General features: G+C 43.9%; 1 protein-coding gene across 1 annotated transcript in view; it reads left to right on the plus strand.

Moving 5' to 3' along the window:
* The window catches only part of cacna1ab (calcium channel, voltage-dependent, P/Q type, alpha 1A subunit, b), a 136,152-nt gene that overhangs the window by 52,793 nt on the left and 63,347 nt on the right, over window positions 1–20,012 (plus strand). The window contains exons 30-32 of the mRNA XM_053491779.1: window positions 10,934–11,044; window positions 11,253–11,336; window positions 15,416–15,532. Coding sequence (XP_053347754.1) covers window positions 10,934–11,044; window positions 11,253–11,336; window positions 15,416–15,532 — 312 coding nt within the window. The remainder of the gene's footprint in view (window positions 1–10,933; window positions 11,045–11,252; window positions 11,337–15,415; window positions 15,533–20,012) is intronic.

Here is a 20,012-nt window from a genome sequence, read left to right on the forward strand (position 1 = left end):
GGATGAAGAAGAATAGGTGCGGTGGTGAAGCGATGGAAGAGTTCTCTGAATGCCGAGGTGGCGGCCGGAGTGAGTTGGAAGGGGTGAGTTGCGGGCCTAGTCAGATTGGTCAGTGGTGCTGCAACTGTACTGTAGCCCCGGATGAAGCGACGATAGAAGTTCGCAAACCTGAGAAACCGTTGAAGCTGTTTGAGCGTCCTGGGTGGGGGCCAATGACGCACAGCCTCTAGCTTCTGCGGGTCCATGGCCACACCCTTGGGTGAGATGACAAAACCCAGGAACATGCTGGAGTGCTGGTGAAAAGCACATTTTTTCAACTTACAGTAAAGTTGGTGAGCGAGCAATCTCTTTAGAACAGCCCGACATGTTGGGTGTGTCATGTGATGGTGCGGGAGTAGATGAGAATGTCGTCCAAGTAAACGAACACCCATCGGCCTAACATGTCTCTCAGGACATCGTTGATGAATTGTTGGAAGGCCGAGGGTGCGTTACATAATCCAAATGGGATGACCAGGCTGTCATAATGTCCTGTGGGTATGATGAAGGCCGTCTTCCACTCATCGCCCTCTCTGATGCGCACCAAGTTGTAGGCGCTCTGGAGGTCCAACTTTTTGAACACCAGAGAGGGCGTCCAGGGCTGAGTTGGTGAGCGGCAACGGGTGTCGGTTCTTGATCGTTATCTTATTTAACCCCCGATAGTCGACACACGGGCGAAGTTCCCCCCCTTTCTTTTTCACAAAGAAAAAGCCCGCGGCTGCCGGTGACGAGGAGGGCCGGATGGTACCGTGTCGAAGAGCATTGGTGATGTACTCTTCCATCGCCTGCGTCTCGGTAGCTGACAGGGAGTAGAGGTGGCCGCGGGGGGGAACAGAACCCGGCTGGAGCTCTATGGCCAGATTGTAAGGACGATGAGGTGAAAGGTGGGTGGCTCTTCTTTTACAAAAGACCCCAGCCAGGTCACGATAGGCAGGCGGAATGGCGTTGATGTCGACATCGGGGGCCTCGGACTCCGTGGAACACGTCCCAGCCGGGGCCTGTAGGCAAAGTTCAGTGCAGGTCGGTCCCCACTGGAGGATACGGTTCTGGTTTCAGGAGATGAGGGGGTCGTGCTGCAGCAGCCAGGGGTGTCCGAGGATGATTGGAGGAGATGAGATGGAGGTGAGGTGAAGTTGGAGCTGTTCCTGGTGTTGGTCGATTATGAATGTGATTGGTTGGGTCTGGTGGGTGATAGGGCTGGATGATAGGGGCCGACCGTTGACTGAAGTGATTTGAACCGGCTGGGATAACGCCTCGATCTTTATCCCCAATTCTTTGGCATAAGTTGAGTCAATGAAGTTACCAGCGGCACCGGAATCGATGAACGCAGTACTTCGAACTTGTTTGTGGCCAAATTGGAGAATTACCTGGAACGTAAGATGGTGGCGTTAGTCGTGGTGGAGAGGTGGAGAGGGCAATTTGCCCGGGAAACGCCCAGCCCCGGTGAGTGCGAGGAGAGACTCACCGGGGCTGGGCGTTTCCCGGGCAAATTGGACAGATCGCCCGGTGATGTACCGCTGACCCACAATAGGCACATAACCCCTCTCTGTACCGTCGTTCGCGTTCCACCACGGTCAGGGAGGTGCGTCCTAGTTGCATGGGTTCCCCGGCTCCGGTGTCAACCACAGCAGGAGGTGGAGATCCGACAGATCCAGTAGTTGGGGCGGTGAGAGCAGTAGGTGGTCGTGGTGCAGTGTAGGAGAAGGTGGGTGCAGGCTGCAGGGTCCTCGGGGCTGGCTTCGGGCGAGAGAGGATACGCTGATCGATACGGAGGGTGAGCTGAATCATCCCCTCCAGGGTGGCAGGAAGCTCTCGCCCGGCGAGCTCGTCTTTTATGCGTGAAGCCAGTCCCTCGTAGAAGGATGTCCAGAGCGCGGCATCTCCCCAGTTGGTCTGCACAGCGAGGGTCCGGAATTCAGCTGTGTACTGGCTCATGGACGATCCTCCCTGCCGCAGATGGTAGAGTTTGGTGTCGGTCTCCACCTCGCCCGCTGGGTGTTCGAAAGTGAGTCTGAGTTGGCGGGTGAACTCCTTATATGAGTCGCGGTGTCTGTATCCGCCCGGAGAACTGCCGTGGCCCACTCAGCTGCCTGCCCGAATAGCAACGAGACCAGAAGCGCGATGCGTAGCCGATCGGTGGAGTACCTGGTGGCATTGAACTCAAACACCAGATCAAGCGCTGTTAAAAACACGTTACATTTCCCGTCCGTGCCATCCCACGTATCCGGAAGTGCCAGAAATACATCAGAAGGAGGGGGGGGAGGTTGGTGCGGCGCCGCGGCCGCCGCGACGGGAGACCGGCTAGCCGCGCCATCCACAGCTGCCCGGAGATCTGCGTTCTCCCGCCGGAGCTCCGCAACCTCGCGGCGCAAGGCCACGACGTCTCTGAGGTCCCGGCGCAGATTAGCGATCTCCCCGGTTAGCGCGTTGATGAGCTTGGCGTGCTGATCTACCACATCGCAGAGGTGCGCGTAATCCGCTGGGTTCACCGCGGATGGCTCAGTCATTCTGTCAAGAACTAACCTAGAGTGACCAGAAGCCCTTTGTTGCGTGAATGGTAAACCCAAACGCGGAAGAACACGAGTAGGCAGGATAATCACGCTCTTTAGTCTAAGGACTCTCTCGAAGAGGGAGTAAGGGAAAGACACAATCTAACCCGCGTCCTATAAATACACACTCGATCAGGAAATTAAACCAAGAAGGTGAGTACTCACGGTTTGTTGGAGAATTCCGACGTGGCATCGGCGACTCAATGACTGAGCGAGGTGCTATGGTTTGTTTACCTCTTTTATACTTCCTGGTTCGCGACCGCTTAACTCGGTCGCGTTCCAAGTGTGCATGACAGGATGCATGAACGTACATCCTCCAAATCTCCCACTTTCATGAGGTCCCCCCCAAAAACTTTTTGACTCCCATTATTGCTCTCAACCGTTTCACACTCAGAGTGAGGATGAGTTAAACCCCCCTTTGTTGACTTTTAACAAAACTCTCTCTGCCGCTCTGTTTATGACTACAAACACTCATACTTCGTTCTAACATTTGCCAGTATTCTCCTGAATTTTCTTGATAAACTCCCTTGCTTCGGTTGTCGTTTTAAATGTACTGGTCTGTTCTTTGTAAGTTACCAACAGCCTAGCTGGATTAATCATTCCATGGCGAATCCCCAAATCGCGTAATTCCTGGCGAATTGGGTCGAACTGTTTCCTCAACTGGTGTATTCCAGTGGCCAAGTCCGCGTAAAAACTAATTTGCTGGTTCCTATACCGAATGTTGTGTTTTGCCCATGTAGCTGCGATAACTGCTTGCTTGTCCTTGTAGTTAAGGAAGCGCATTATCAATGTTCTTGGCGGCGCCTTGGCATCTCTCGCTGGTGCGATTCTATGCGCTCTCTCTTAGATGCCGAAAGATTGTAGTGTCGCACCTTCGAGCACCTGTGGGATCCATTTCTCCAAAAAGGAACATGGATCCTGTCCCTCGGCTCCCTCCGGCAGGCTCACCAGTCTTAAGGTATTTAAGCCTGATCTGGTTTCCAAGTCCATAATTTTTTTTTCTAGACTCTTTTTTGTTGATTCTAATTTGTTTACTTGCAAGTGGGCTACCTCGTCCTCTGTACTCACAATCCGCAATTCCGCCTGCATCACTCGCTTACTGCAGTCACTCATATCTTTCTTTAAACTTTCTATCGCTGACATAATTCCATCAAACCTTGAAAATAACTTGGTTTCCTCTTCTGTGCTTTTCTGCGCCTCACTGCAAACGCGAAACCTGGTTAACTAAGGCTGCTTTGTAGATTTGCCGCTTTCTTTGCTTAATTTACTTGACTTGGATACTGCCCAGTTTTTTTATTACAATCCCGAGTGTTTCTAGTAGAAAATTATTTTAGTTGAAGCAAAGCGGCACGAGCCCCGTCTTCTCAGGTGGCTGCCATAACCGGAAGTCGTTGTATGTGTTTTTACTTTTCGTTTTGACATTTATTTTATATTCTGTGATGTTTGTCTTTTAATTATTACTACTACTTCTATTATTATTATTATTATTATTATTATTATTATTGTTCTTATTCATTTTTTTTATACAGGTAGTCTCAGACTTACAAACATTCAAGTTACGAATTTCCACAGATTTAAACAGACAGTAATTTCAGAAAATCTTTAACAAAACAGAATTCACAGTCCAATACAGTGGAAAACAGCTAACAGAATTTCCCTCGCCCCACTTATTTAGCAGTCTAAGTAAAGTTTGTGCGTGTGTGTGTGTGCGTGCATGCAGGTGCGCAGGTGCGTGTTTGTGTGTGTGTGTCTTCTCACACATTATCCCCCCTCTTCTATCCCCTCTCCTGTCATGGGTGATTCTTTTTAAAGGTAAAGTGCTGGTTAATTAGTTTTATTTTTTTACTTTATATTTTCTGTTAATTATATGAATATTTTTGGGTTGTGGAACAAATCATTGGAGTTTCCATTTTTTCTTATGGGAGAATTTTTTCTAAGGCAAACTGGCATCTGGGATTCTCCTTGTGATTTTAAAGCGCAAAGGCTAATTAATTTTTTAGGCGCGGTTATGGTTTTAGGCCACATCATGGCAGTGTTGGGAAAGGGGACAAGGATTTAGTCAAGTAGATTGGTATACTTTATAGAGTATATTTGTGTCAAATGCTCACTTTGTTCCAAACTTACGAACAAATCCTGAAACCAAAGTCATTCGTAAGTAGAGGATTACCTATTTATTAGGTAATTATTTTTATTACCATTATAAATACTTTATATTTTATTAACTCTTTAACATGCATACTAAGAAAAAAGCTGAAAAGTTTTTTTTGCATTTCCTTTCTCTTTTTTGCACTGATAACAATCAATATTTTTTATCAGACCAAACAGGGTTTTTTCACATTAAACTGCCTCTTACAGTAGTTGATCAATTGGAATGGTTATTACCGTCGCGCTCACCGCCGTGTAAAAACGTCAGCGGCCAAAATAAATCAGTTGCATTTCAAAGTCATTCGTAAAATGGCTGCCAGGTGGCGCAAAGTGACATTTTCGCTCGTTGCCGTAAATACAACAGTGACCGTTATACAGCGTATCTCTGTATCTGTTTATTGGTATTTAAGTTCTGGATTATTTCAGGTACTTTAAACACATTGTTGGGTTGCTCATGTTGGCTCATATGAGATGTAGTTTACAAATGAACACCTGGTTGGGTTATTTTGACCCAACAACTGGTTTATTCATTATTCTTTCCTTTCTCCAAATATCAGCCTGCAGAATGTTTGAAATATTACTGTTTATTGTGTTACAGGTGTAGTTTTAAGAGTTGTTTAGGCAGGAATGCGTGTGTATACAGCTCAAAACCTCCATCAGTTATTAAAGATAGCGGCTATTTAGAAAACATGCCCAGTGATTTCGGAGCTCCAGGAAATCTCCCGGCGCTCTGCGCATAACACCGGACCAACTCATGTCGGAAAGAATTTATAAACGGTTTCTAAACATGGGCTATTGTTTTTTTACTTATAATATTTGTTAATTTAATTTAAATGAGGTTTGGGCTCAGGACTTCGACTCGGCATCGTAATTCTCCTCTTTAATTTACTCCATAGTTTTAATCAGCGCTCAGCCGCATGCATGGAGTTTTCCAGAGAGCACCGGCAGAAGTAGACTAATGATTATGAACGCGTCGGGAAAACAGCAAGCAGACTGACTCTGACCATTTAAAAAAACGTTTGCGTTCATTTTCTGACGCGCTCAAGTTCACCAAAAACAATACAGAGCAGCGCAGCTTACAACACTTACAAAATCACAACGTTTTTTCGTTATTGTGAGTGCGCTTAAATAAAAGTTGAGTCTTATAAAGGCATGTAGTCTTATATAGTTTTATTATATAGTTTTTGCACATTAATCTGACACAGTTTTTTCAGCCTGTCACGGCGTGCGCCCAAATCAATATCGCTCCTCGCGCACTAGTTAGGCGGCCTCCCCTTCAGACATGCGAAGCAGCGGGACCGCAGAATTACACATGACTGGTGAGCTATCGTTACTATCGTTGCCCGGGGTTGCACCACGCGCTATAAAATACTCGGGGTTTGTTGGGCTACAGTGGATTTTAATACGCGCTGTGTATGCAGCGCGCGTGCAACAACGCGGAAGTGCGGCATGCAAGCAGGGCAAATGGAACGCGCCCCAGGAACTTCAAAGGAGCGAGAGGTGGGAGGGGGGCGGTACGGCCATCCGCGGAGAGCAGAGTCAGCGCGAGCAGACGGATGGCCATTGCACTCACACCGCGTAGTAAAATCCACTGTAACCCAACAAACCCCAATCATCACCAGCCGTGCCTTTATTCCGTCATGTCATGTGGGCATTATAAGCTTTGTATTGAAAACTTCTAACTAAAAAGTGGCAGCTGGCACGCCTAAAAATAGACGCAGGTTATTTTTTTAATAGTCTAAATAAAACCCCTCCGATTGAATTTCCTATAGTCTAACCAGCGCTCAACCGCACGCATAGTTTTCCCGAGCGCGAGGAATTTTTTTGTGCTAAATAATGTTTATGCAGTATAAGAATTCCTATTAATCCTGGGTTGTTCTTTTAGTGTCACTATAGTGCTTTACAATGCCAGACAACATTCAAATACAAATTATTCACCCTCCCCAGGTGTGAATCGGCTGTTCTCACCTATACATTCAGAGGAACTGAAATGCACTTCTCCCCACTTTAAAAACCTCTTGAATCTGAGGCTCTTCTGGAGACTTTCATTGATTTCAATTTGTGTAATTTTAATCTCCTGGATTTTAGATTCTAAAGTTGACATTGTTACCTTTTTTAATCATTGGAATGGAAGAACTTGTTATTTTCCTTATGATAGCATAAATTGTATTGTTTTTAATCAGTCTATACACAATAATATTATTTGGTATTTTTATTTATTTATTTTTTTTAAACGGGTATGGGGGCTATCTTGGTTCATTAATCTCCGTGCCTGGTTTAGGTTTAGTATTCAGTGCGCATCTGTTACACTCAAATACCTTTTATTGGGGGTTAAGTGACTGATGTGCCTAACATTTTTCAGCTGAGCCTTTGTTTCACTGAAAACGACCGCGACACCCCTCTCTCTCACACACACACACACACACACACACAGAGCCGACCAAATCATTAGCACGTCCCTCCCCCAAACAGCACAGACATTTACTTTCTATCCATTTACTTACACCTGAACTGAGTTGTTTGAGTAACATGGGTCGAACCCGTTACAAATCATAACAGTCTACTGCATTTCATTCTTATAATAACGCAAAAACACAAGCAGGGCTGAAAGACCGACATCTGCTGACGCAGTAGAACGTCCTAACACTGTTTTAATTTTATGGTCATTTATTTCAGTTAATAAATCTACTATAAATTTAAAGAACACAAGAAATAAGATGACACAAATCCATACACGCTTTTTTTCTAATTACAAGTGATAAAATTAAAAGGCTCACTGTGTTAACATTTATTGTGCTTAAATTTGATCCTAATAAGATTTGATTTAATTTGAATTTTAGAACAGTGGCAGCTGGAACACCTAAAACAGATGCAGGATTATTTTTTTATAATCTAAATAAAAATGCTTTTTTAAACGTGGGCTATTGTTATTTACATGCAATATTTGTTAATTTAATTTAAATGGGGTTTGGTCTCCGGAATGTTGAGCATCAGGATCCTCTTCTTTACTTTCCTACGTAGAATCAGCTCTTAATCACACGCATAAAGTTTTGTAAATTCGTTTAATGTTTAATAGTAAATAATGACCCCCGTTGCGCTGTACCACCGCTCGGAAAACCTTATGAAATACAAGTTTAGGACAATTATGATGATCTGCCACGGCGTGCGCGTGTGATGGGTGTACGCCCAAATCTACTATAACTACTCCGTAGGCTCCCTGAATAGGCAGCAAAGGGACGGGAGCCGCCTGTTTGTGCCGGCTGGCGATAATTAACGTTAATATGATCTCGGGCTTGCTCTGCATTATAAAAGCAAGGCGCGGAGGTTTGTCTGAGGTCTGGGAAGTACGTAATGTGATGGAGAATATAAAAAAAGCATGTCAGTTGGAAGATGTGACGCGCCCGAGGGACTTTAAACAAGGACACTAGAATTCCGGCCTTTTGATCTCCGCGCTGAGGACAGCGCGAGAAAGAGCTGCGCGAGCTCCCGCGGCACCTTCACTCCCGCACTGTGCCCGCCCTCGCAGCCCCGCTGCCGAAGAGGAAAAGTGTGGTTAGGTTTTTGCGTCAGCGAGAACTCGTGCCGGCCATCGACAGCGGGAGAAGCGCCGTCACGAGGGAGCGTGCAGGAGCGCTGCCTCCGCGTGCTCAGTTCTGCCACTCTGCGCACCAACACTTATCGTCAGCTGTGTGCCCGCATGCCAGTGTGGCACAGCCCCCGGAACTGCACATGCACAACCTTTATCCCTTTCTTTCCATTCTCCCTCCTTCAACACTTTCCTTCCCCATTTTACCTAAATAAATTACCCTTTTCCCGTAAGACCTCGCCTCGTGTCCGTGCTTTATGGTGCCGCCCGTGCAACATGGTCAGATCATAACAGTCTACTGCATTTCATTCTTATAATAACGCACAAACACAAGCGGGGCTGAATGACCAACATCAGCTGACGCAGTAGAACGTCCTGACAATGTTATAATTTTTATGGTCATTTATTTTAGTTAATAAATCTACTATAAATTTAAAGAACACAAGATATAAGATGACACAAAACCCTACACGCGTCTTTTCTAATTACACGTGATAAAATTTAAAGGCTCATTGTGTTAACATTTATTTTGTTTAAATTTGATCCTAATAAGATTTAATTTAATTTAAATTCTACATTTGTATTGTCATTTTAGTTCTGTGATATAAATTTGTTTAACTACAATGTTTTACTTGATTTTATCCGCTACTACGTGCAGTTCTGAAACTCTGTCTCATTAATCCAGCAGAGAATGAACTAAGGCATGAGGCGTCAGCCTGTAGTTATATAGCGCCACTCAATGGTAAAAGCCAGCAAACGCACAAAGCCAAACGGTACCGCCGAGCGCCGCGACGGTAGGACCTACATTCCGATTGATTAACCACTGTATGTCTGCCGTGTAGTGCACTGTATGACGTGATGTGTCTCACATTAATCACCGAATTATCTAATAAATACATTATGTACCACAAAAATATATAAGAGTATTAGGCAGTATTACATGCAAGCTTGTGCTGTTGTACTGAATATCAGCACAAATACTAAATGATATTCAGTACAACAGCACAAACACCATTCACTATTAACAGATGATGATTTTTTATTTTTATTTTTAAAGTTATTTTGCTCCCCCCCTCACACACACATATCCTTCCACGTGTGGTGGAACTAACTAATTGCCACTGGACAGTTAGTGTATTTAACAGGAGTTGAAACTAGTTTTAAACTCTTAGCGGTACTTCGTAGCCATAAGGTGAGGAGAATAAACCATGGAGGTGGTGGACACTCCAAAGAAACTCACCAGATTTACTTAATTTTTACAGTTATTACACTTTAGAATATCAGCTCTGTTAACTTCTGTGTTAAACAGTGTTAAATGTAAAGCTAGTGCACTATGTAGGGTGTACAGTCCCTTGTTTCAAGTGGTGCCCTTGATCAGGGGTTACAAATGGATTTGGGATTCAGCCTTGTGTTAGACGCTAGTTAGCTTTGTAGCTAAGCATTAGCTGTGAACAGAATGACGCGGGCGGTTCAGAAGGACTTAGAAGTGATGAGTGCAGAGACGGCGTGTTGTTTAAGACGCCATAACGTTATCAGATGTGTGTTCTTACTGAAAGTGCTTCTGTGACTGGGTGTGAATGTGGGTTTAGTCAGACAGCTGCTCTCTCCTCAGTACTGCGGACCGTACAGACCTACTCTCACCCACGCTGAGACACACAGTTAGTGTCATTAACCACTGGACAACACCTGGGACACGCCCACTCATACACAGAGTTACACCTCACAGTGCTGTTACTGTCTGTTATCAGCACCGCTTGTGGACTAACACCTCTCGTTTAATTGGATTAGTCAGTCAGAACTGAGTGTTGTACAGGGCGTCCTAAAAATTTTAAAACAGCAATAAAACAGAAACTTGAAGATGAGGAGTTTGAAAAATGTCTTGTTTTCAGTGATGAACCACATTTCATACAAAAGTCAACAAGCATAATGTTTGCATTTGGGTGAAAAAAAATCCTCATTCTACAGTTGAGCAAATGAGGAAGAAAGAAATTGGAGAAAGTGAATGTGTTCTGCGAACATTCTCTAAATCTCATGGGCTGTTTTTCTTTGATGATCAGTGATGTTCATCTGCAAATGCTACAGAACTGGTTACTTGATGAGATAATTGCAAATGAACATAAACACTTAATTTTTCAACAGGTTAGAGCGCCACCTCACTGGATGCTAACTGTAAGGGCTTATCTAAATGAGAATCTATCAGGGAGATGGATCAGGTGTGCCAATGATAATGACAATATGCTGTTGAAATGGCCACCACGCTCACCTGGCTTGGCCCCCCTGAGATCTTTCTCTATGGGTCTATGTGAAGGAACTGAATTCTTTGGTCAGGAGTAAAAGTCCAGCGCTGTTTAAAAGTGTGACATGGAGACAAGGACTTTAGTTTAGGGAGATGCCAAACCAATGCCACACACACACACACACACACACACACACACACACACACACACACACACACACACACCAAGCAAACAGCATATTTAAATAGCATTAAATTAAATCATGTGCTCATGTGTGTACTGAAACTCTTAAGTACCTGTGACTTTAACACCCACTTTACACTGAATACTAATATCTCTCTTGTGTGTGTGTGTGTGTGTGTGTGTGTGTGTGTGTCCAGTATCATGAAGCTAAAGAAACATATGATAAAGTTTTGAAATACCTGAACATCGTTTTCACCACCCTGTTCTTCATGGAGTGCATCCTGAAAATGATTGCATTTGGGATTCGGGTGAGTATCTCTCTTTCTCTCTCTCTCTCTCTCTCTCTCTCTCTCACACACACACACACACACACACACACACACACACACACACAGACCTGAGATGTTTAAACATGAAAAATAATCCTGAAATGTATTTCCTGTTTGACTGTTGCCATGGTGGCCTGAGCACAGCATTTGATTGGTTGATGTCTGTGTGTTCTGTATTCACCTGCAGAATTATTTCCGAGATGCGTGGAACATTTTCGATTTCGTGTCCATTTTAGGCAGCATCACAGACATCTTAGTGACGGAGCTGGGGGTGAGTGTGTGTGTGTGTGTGTATGAGCATGTGCCTGTGTTTATGAATGTGTGTGTTTGTGCGTGTATGATCATGTGCCTATATTTATTACTGTGTGTGTGTGTGTGTGTGTGTGTGCATGTCTGTTGGTGTGTATGAGCATGTGCTTGTGTTTATGTGTGTGTGTGTTTGTGTTTGTCTGTGCATGTGTGTGTGTATGACTATGTGCCTGTGTTTAAACTCAAGGAAATTTTATTTGTATAGGGCGTTTAACAGTTGTTATTGTCGCAAAGTATCTTTACACAATCAAAAGAAATTTTGGAAGTGTGTATGAGATGTGAGTGTGTGAGAATCATAATAATCAGATCGTCCCTGATGAACGAGTCGAGGACGACAGTGATGAGGCAAAAAACCCCCCGAGATGGTAATAGGAAGAAACCTTGAGAGGAACCAGACTCAACAGGGAACTCATCCTCATCTGGGTGAAACAGAAAGCAGGGATTGATCTGCATTTATACAGTGTGTTAGGAGACTGGAAGTTCAGTATAACAGGAGATGTGGAGAAGTTCATATGGAGTCCAGTTGGTTATTGGAGGCTCAGGTAGACTGTAGGAAACTCCAGTCCTGAACTATTGAGTGACTGCAGTCACGAGTCCTCAGAGAAACAGCTGTCTGCATCAGCCGAGGACAGGACCGTCTTCATGGTAAAGTGGAATCGTCTCCAGTCACCACACGCATTCCAGACAGACCACACGGTGCGTCCATGTGACGAGATCTTCAGCCAGAAGCAGGACACCAGGACGAGTCAGACAAGTCCAGAGGACAGAGGGGGGTCTGGATCACTGGCAGCTCAGGAGAGACATGTGTATTGAGACAGAGCGACAGGGAGTGAGAGAGAGAGGAAGAGAGAGGAGGAAACAAAAGAAGTCGAGATAACAGTTAGGGATGGTCTAACAGTCACATGGTCTATGAGGTGAATGTATATTTAGTGCAGAGTGCAAGTAGGCACTCCAGCAGACTGACTATGACATCATAACTAAAAGGGAGGAGCCAGAAAGAAACACACACATGAGGGGGAACTGGGATGTTAAGCTACCAATCACTTCACGTTCAAACAAACCTGAGTGATCAATGAGAGTGAGAAAGACAGCATCTAAACATACCAGTCACCATAATACTCTACGTCCATGAGTCCCCCAGATCTGCTCCTTTACCTAAGGCTAATCTATTTACAAAAATGTTTTGCTAAATAAATAGGTTTTTAGCCTGGACTTAAACACTGAGACTGTGTCTGAGTCCTGAACATTATTTGGAAGACTATTCCATAACTTCGGGGCTTTGTAAGAAAAAGCTCTGCCCCCAGCTGTAGTTTTCATAATACGCGGTACTGACAAGCAGCCTGCATCCTTTGATCGAAGTAGGCGTGGCGGATCGTAAGATATATCAGTTCACTTAGATACTGCGGCGCGAGACCATTCAATGCTTTATATGTCAAAAGTAGTATTTTAAAATTGATGCGAAATTTCACAGAGAGACTATAAAGTGAAGATAAGATAGGGGTGATGTGCTCATATCTTCCGGTTCTAGTGAGAACTCTCGCTGCGGCATTCTGGACTAGCTGAAGCTCGTTTATGCATCTAGCTGAACAACCAGACAGTACAAGAGTCCAACCTAGAGGTGATAAAAGCATGAAATAGTTTTTCTGCATCTGTTAGCGACAAATTATTTCTTATTTCGGCAATATTTCTAAGATGAAAGAATGCTATCCTGGTAATATTATTTACATGAGCTTCAAATGAAAGGCTGGAATGTATAATCTCTCTTTTACCGAGTTCTTCCACTTTTTGTTGCACTTGATGGAACAAAAAGGCCAGTTAAAGGTATATGCGGTCCTATGACTAGATCTGTTTTATCAGGATTAAGCAGAAGGAAGTTAATCCAGTCACTTTTGTCCTTTACATACAGTATTTATCAACTTTACTAAGCTGGTTTTTTTCATCTGATTTTGCTGAGACATATAACTGTTTGTCATCAGCATAACAATGAAAACTAATACCATGCTTACGGATTATGTTGCCCAGAGGAAGCATGTAAAGGGAAAAAAGCAGTGGGCCTAAAACTGAACCCTGTAAAACACCAAACTCCACTGGAGAAAATGCAGAATGGTCACCATTTAAATGTACAAACTGATAGCGATCAGTCAAATAGGATCTGACCCAGGAGAGGGCTGTACCCTTAATTCTATATTTTATAAATCCTGACACAGTTAGTTTATGCTTAATATGAATCGAGCTTCTGTGCTACTACCGAATTTAAAAGATAAAGGGGAGATTTGATATCGGCCTGTAATTGGACAGCTGACACGGGTCGAGGTCAGGTTTCTTGATTAGTGGTTTAATAACGGCTAATTTAAGGGATTCAGGAACATACCCACTGCTGAGTGAAGAGTTAATTATTTTCAACAGGGGTTCTGTTATTGCTGGTACTATCTGTTTAAGAAAATGCGTCAATATAGGATCTAATGAACAGGTTGATGATTTTGAGAAGAGATGAGTGAACTTAATTTATTCTCTTCAAGGGGAGTAAAGTATTCTAGGTGGCTAGTTTCAAAGCCTGAATTTTTTGCCTAATATTTACGATTTTTAAAAAAGTTAATGAAGTCCTCACTACTGTATATTGTTGTTGTGGAGACTTCTGCAGTGGTCTTATTTCTAGTTAATGTTGCTACGGTAATATAATTTGTGTGTGTGTGTGTGTAAGAGAGAGAGAGTGTGTGTGTGCGCATGTCTGTCTGTGTGTGTGTATAAGCATGTGCCTTTGTTTATTAATGTGTGTGTGTGTGTCTGTGTGTGTATAAGCATGTGCCTTTGTTTATTAATGTGTGTGTATGAGCATATGCCTGGGTTTATATGAGTGTGTGTGCGTGTGTGCATTTGTGTGTGCGTGTGTGCATTTGTGTGTGCGTGTGTGCATTTGCGTGTGTGTGCATTTGCGTGTGTGTGCATTTGCGTGTGTGTGTGTGTGTATACAATGTACCTGGTTCAGTCCACCAGAAGAGCCAATCAGAGTGATGGAGTAATCTGTGTGATGTAATGACTCTTCTTCCTGTTCTCTTTACATGCTTTCTTTAATCTCCCGCTCTGTGGGCGTGTCTCCGATAAAACCATCCAATCTGAAACACGCAAACTATAAATGCACTGTGATCTTCTGCCCTGCCCCTCCATGATGTCATCACCGTGTGATCATACCAAACCAATCGGTGTTGTTCTCACTGTTATACTCTCCCCCATCTCTCCATTAGAATCTGGTTGGTTTGTAATCTTCTCTTAATGCATCCATTCCCCTCCCTCTACTTCCTGTTCCTCAGCATGTGCTTTCTGTATAATGACCTCTGGAGTCTTGAGTGACAGGAAATTATGTCAGAGGCTCAGGTGTCATCATGTCACTGCCTGAATGCCATGCACTTTAGAAAAAGTTGCATGATGTCTTTGTTTATTTCTGTCTGTCTATCTTTCTTTCTCTCTGTCAGTCTGTTCTTCAGTATGTTTCTCTGTCAGTTCCTCTCTCTCTTTCTGTTTGTCTCTTTATCTGTCTTCTGTGCTGTACTTCCTTGTTTTGTCTAAAGCGGCCGTGAGTCGAATCTGCACTTTCGGTCTGTTAAGGACAGCGCTGCTCATGACCTGCATGACCCCGTCTCTATATTACTCCTCTGTTACACTTTACACACTGAAAGCTGAGCTGTTCAACAGCATAGCCCCATTCCTGTGTGTGTGTGTCACTGATCAGTGCATTTGTTCCTCTGTGCTTTAACATGATTGGATGATGACATATTTGTTTAGTTTTTTTTTATTTGCTATAATATGAATCAGTTCTGCTGTCTCACTCCTTCTGTCTCACTGTCACTCTGTCTCTGTTTCACTGTTTGTTGTCTCCTTCTCCTTCTGTCTCCCTGTTCACTGTCTCTATCTCACTGTCTCCCTGTCTCACTCTTGCCCTGCCTCAATGTCTCCCTCTCTCTGTTACTCTGTCTCTCTCTGTATTACTGTCTTTCTTTTTCCTTCTGTCTTATTCTGATTTTTGTTTTGTCTCTTTTTCTTTAGAATAACATAATCAATGTGAGGTTCCTTCGTCTGTTTCGTGCCGCTCGTCTCATTAAGTTGTTGCGACAGGGAGAGACAATTCGCATCCTTCTTTGGACCTTTGTCCAGTCCTTTAAGGTATATACACACACACACACACACACACGCACGCACACACAATGTAAAGGTTCTCAGAACAAGACTATTGCAGAAGAAGGCGGGCCTGTGTGACTCGACTCTGTGTCCTGCACATTTTAGCATTTCCCTGCTCCACCACACACACTGGAAAGGCTGTAACTTGGCTGATTAGTTAAAGCAGGTGTAAGGGGCCAAGGGTTCTCCAGGAGCAGGTTTGTGGATCAGTCCCAAAACCTGAGACACGCGTTTCATCTTACGGTGTAAAGATCAGCTTTTGATTTAAACCTAGTTACACTAAAACAGGATCTTGAATCTAATTTCCAGTGTGGTATAGCCCTAGCTGAGCATGGAAGGACAACTGAAAACAATTAAACCAAAACCCAAAATGTATTAAGTGACAAAAAACAAAAGGTGCACCAAAAAAACACAACACCTACTTTAACTAATCAGCCAAGTATACAAAATATATACAAATACCCCCCCAAAAATTTATGTGTATGGATGAAGTAAAATGTCCAGAGTCCGGGTTATTAATGAGTGTGTTTGTGAGTGTTTATAGTGGGAGAGATGGCTCAGTCTCACCGGTATTATTAAACAGTCTGGGGTAGTAAATCTGTTCATAAGGGATTAATCCAGTAAACAGAAAAATCCAACATGACACGTTTATCCACTCTCTCTCTTGAACATAAATCCATGAACAGCGCTGTCTCCTCCTAATCTTTCCACCCCGAGTTGTTTTCTGGGTGCTCTTTTATGCCGATCACATGACCTGGCACATTCAATTCAATTCTATTTTTGTTTGTATAGCGCTTTTAACAATTGTCATTGTCCCAAAGCTGAGTCAAAAAAGCTAAAAGCTAAAAAAACTGAAGAAAGACTTTCAACGACTTTTCAACACATCGAATAAACTGAAAATAGAATAAACTGTCGCTGAAAGTCTTTCTTCAGTTTTTTTAGCTTCTACACTATTTGGTCGGTTGTTTGTGTGAAGCCTGCGACTATTAGTTCTTCTCTTATTTCCTCATACACTTATTTTTTTCTTAAAGCACTTTCCAATTTCTGCTGAATCTCAGCGAATGTCCAAAATGCCGAAAAACGCTTTTGTTTAGGCACCTGGCACCAGCACCAGTGTAGTGGAAATGAGGTATGTCTGCTCCCTGCCCTGGGCTCTGGATTGTCACAGATTAATTAGGCCCCTTTTGAGACTATGATATTACAAGAAATCAAACTTAAATTTAAATTTTATTTGTCACATACACAGTCATACACAGTACGAAATGCAGTGAAATGCTTGTACTACCGCCATGTAAGGAATAAATATTAATAAAAAGAAATGAAATACGAAAGAAAATAATTGTAACTAGTAAAATAAACAAACTGTACAAATAAGGGAATAATAAAAATATTACAAAATATAGAAATATAGGAATATGGGGGGGGGGATATATATAAAAATTTTAAAGTGTTTTAAAGTGGCAGTGACTTATGAAAGTGTCATGTGCAATGGTTTCAGATATGCAAATATGTATTGCATGAATGTGTCCATGATTGTCCAGTCAATGTCAATGTTTAAATGATATTACTTTTGTGTGGTTGTGGTTGAGAGACCTTATCGCCTGCGGGAAGAAGCTCCTTCTCAGTCTCTTTGTGTTGGCCTTCAGGGAGCGGAATCGCTTCCCAGACCGCAACAGAGTGAACAGTCCATTGTTGGGATGGCTGAGGTCCTTCACGATCTTCCTGGCCTTGGTCCAGCACCGCTTGCTGTAGATCAAGTGCAGGTCAGGGAGCTCGGTGCAGATGATGCGCTCAGCTGATCGCACCACCCTCTGTAAAGCTTGTCTGTCTTGAATGGTCCTGTTTCCAAACCAGGTCGTGATGTTTCCCGTCAGGATGCTCTCTATGGTACGGGAGTAGAAATTCCTGAGCACCTTAGAGGGCAGTCTAAAGTCTCTCAAGCATCTGAGGTGGTAGAGACGCTGCCGGGCCTTTTTCACCACGGTGTTGATGTGACAGGACCATGACAGGTCCTGCGTGATGTGAACACCGAGGTATCAGAAGCTGTCCACTCTCTCCACTGGGCTCCTGTTGATGATGGGGGTCTGGTAGTTTCTCTCCTGCTTTGTACTAAAGTCTACTATCAGCTCCTTTGTCTTGCTGACGTTCAGGAAGAGATTGTTCCTCTGGCACCAGTTCTCCAGATTTACAATCTCCTCTAGGTAGGGCCGGGGGTAGCTCAGTGGATAAGGCAATGGACTACGGTTCGGAAGATCCCAGGTTCAAACCCCACAACCACCAAGTTGCCACTGTTGGGCCCTTGAGCAAGGTCCTTAACCCTCAACTGCTCAGATGTGTTGAGCCCTTGAGCAAGGTCCATGAAATACATGAGATGAAAATGTAAGTCGCTCTGGAAAATGTAAGTCGCTCTGGATAAGAGCATCTGCCAATTGCCCAAATTTAAATGTAAATGTAGGCCGACTCATCATTGTTGGTGATCAGGCCCACCACGACAGTGTCGTCAGCAAACTTGATGATGGCGGTGGAGTTGATAGTGGCCACGCAGTCGTGGGTATACAACGAGTACAGCAGGGGTCTCAGAACACAACCCTGGGGGGCTCCAGTGCTGAGAGTGAGTGAGGCTGAGACATGTCCACCCATCCTTACTGCCTGTGGTCTGCCAGTCAGAAAATTGGAGATCCACTGACACATTGATGAGCTAAGTCCCAGGTTCTCCAGCTTGGTGGTGAGTGTGGAGGGAATTATGGTATTAAATGGAGAGCTGTAGTTGATGAAGAGCATTTTAACATAATTCCCTTTCCTAGTGTCCAGGTGAGTAAGTGATGTGTGGAGGAGATGTGAGATTGCATCGTCTGTGGAACGGTTCTGGCAGTATGCAAACTGTAGTGGGTCGCGTGTGTCCGGTAGTGAAGAAATGATGAAGTCTCTGACCAGGCGTTCAAAGCACTTCATCACTACTGAGGTGATAGCTACAGGGCGATAGTCATTGAGAGAAGCAGGATGAGGTTTCTTCGGAACAGGAACAATGATGGACTCCTTGTTCCCTCGCGCTGCAGCCATGCATGCTTGCGATAGCTCAACACCGGAACCAAACCACTGACATCGGTACAAAACAAAGGTGCTTGATTTTTTGTATCCATGGACATGATCGGAACACCTGAATTTATGATTCGATGGGGGATTCAATACTTTTGTTTAGATAGTGTGTGTCGTCTTCTTTGTCTTTCGGCTATTCTCTTTTATGGGTCGGCACAGGGAATCATCTGCCTCCAATCTAACTCTATCCTTTGCGTCCTCTTCTCTGATTTCAACTAACTTTATTTCCTCTCTCACTGCATCCATAAATCTTTTCCTTGGTTTTCCTTTAGACCTCCTGTCTGGCAGTCCCATCATCAGCATCCTTCTATATGCTCAAAGTGTCTCCTGTAAACATGTCCAAACCACCTCAATATGCTCTTCTTTTTATCTCCTTTACTTACCTAGCCACCAGGGTTATTTTACACACCACCATTCTGTGTTGTCAGGCTCTCCCCTACCAACACTTTGCAGTCACTGATCTCCTTCAGATTACAATGTCGCCACAAGATGTAGTTTACCTGGGTGCTTCTGCCTCCCCTCTTAAATGTCACCCTGTGTTCCTGCCTCTTCTGGAAGAAAGTATACTGCCATTTTCATCCTCTTTGCAAAGTCCACCACCATTTGTCCTTCTACGTTTCTGTATCGAAGACCAAACCTGCCCATCACATTTTCATCACCTCTGTTCCCTTCCCCAACATGTCCATTGAAGTCTGCACCAATCACCACTCTCTCACCTCTGGGGATGCTCTGCATCACTTTATCTAACTCACTCCACAATTTCTCCTTTTCTTTTAACTCACATCCTACCTGTGGGGCATAATCACTAACAACATTGCACATCACACCATCAATTTCCAGCTTCAGACTCATCACCCTATCTGATACTCCTTTCACCTCCAAAACATTCCTTACAAACTCCTCTTTCAGGATAACCCCTACGCTATTTTTTTTTCTATCCACACTATGGTAAAACAACTTGAACCCTGCTCCTAAGCTTATGGCCTTGCTCCCTTTTCCCGTGGTCTCCTGGACACACAGTATATCCACCTTCCTTCTCTGCCTCATGTCAACCAACTCTCTTGTCTTCCCTGTCATAGTCCCAAAATTCAATGTCCCTACTGTCATTCCTAAACTCTTGACTTTTCTTTTCTCCCTCTGTCAACAAATACACCTTCCTCCTCTCCTTCTTCGACCAACAGTACCCCAATTTTACCAGCACCAGTAGGTCAACAGCACCGATGGCGGTTGTTGTTAGCCCAGGCCACGGCCTATTCGGTATGGAAGTCGTGTTAATGATTCGCATCATTTGATTTGGCAAATGTTTTACTTCGGACTCCCTTCCTGCCACAACCCTCTGCATTTATCTAGACTTGGGACTGGCACAAGA

The sequence above is a fragment of the Clarias gariepinus genome, chromosome 3 (assembly GCF_024256425.1).
Source record: "Clarias gariepinus isolate MV-2021 ecotype Netherlands chromosome 3, CGAR_prim_01v2, whole genome shotgun sequence".
NCBI classification, from domain to species: domain Eukaryota; kingdom Metazoa; phylum Chordata; class Actinopteri; order Siluriformes; family Clariidae; genus Clarias; species Clarias gariepinus.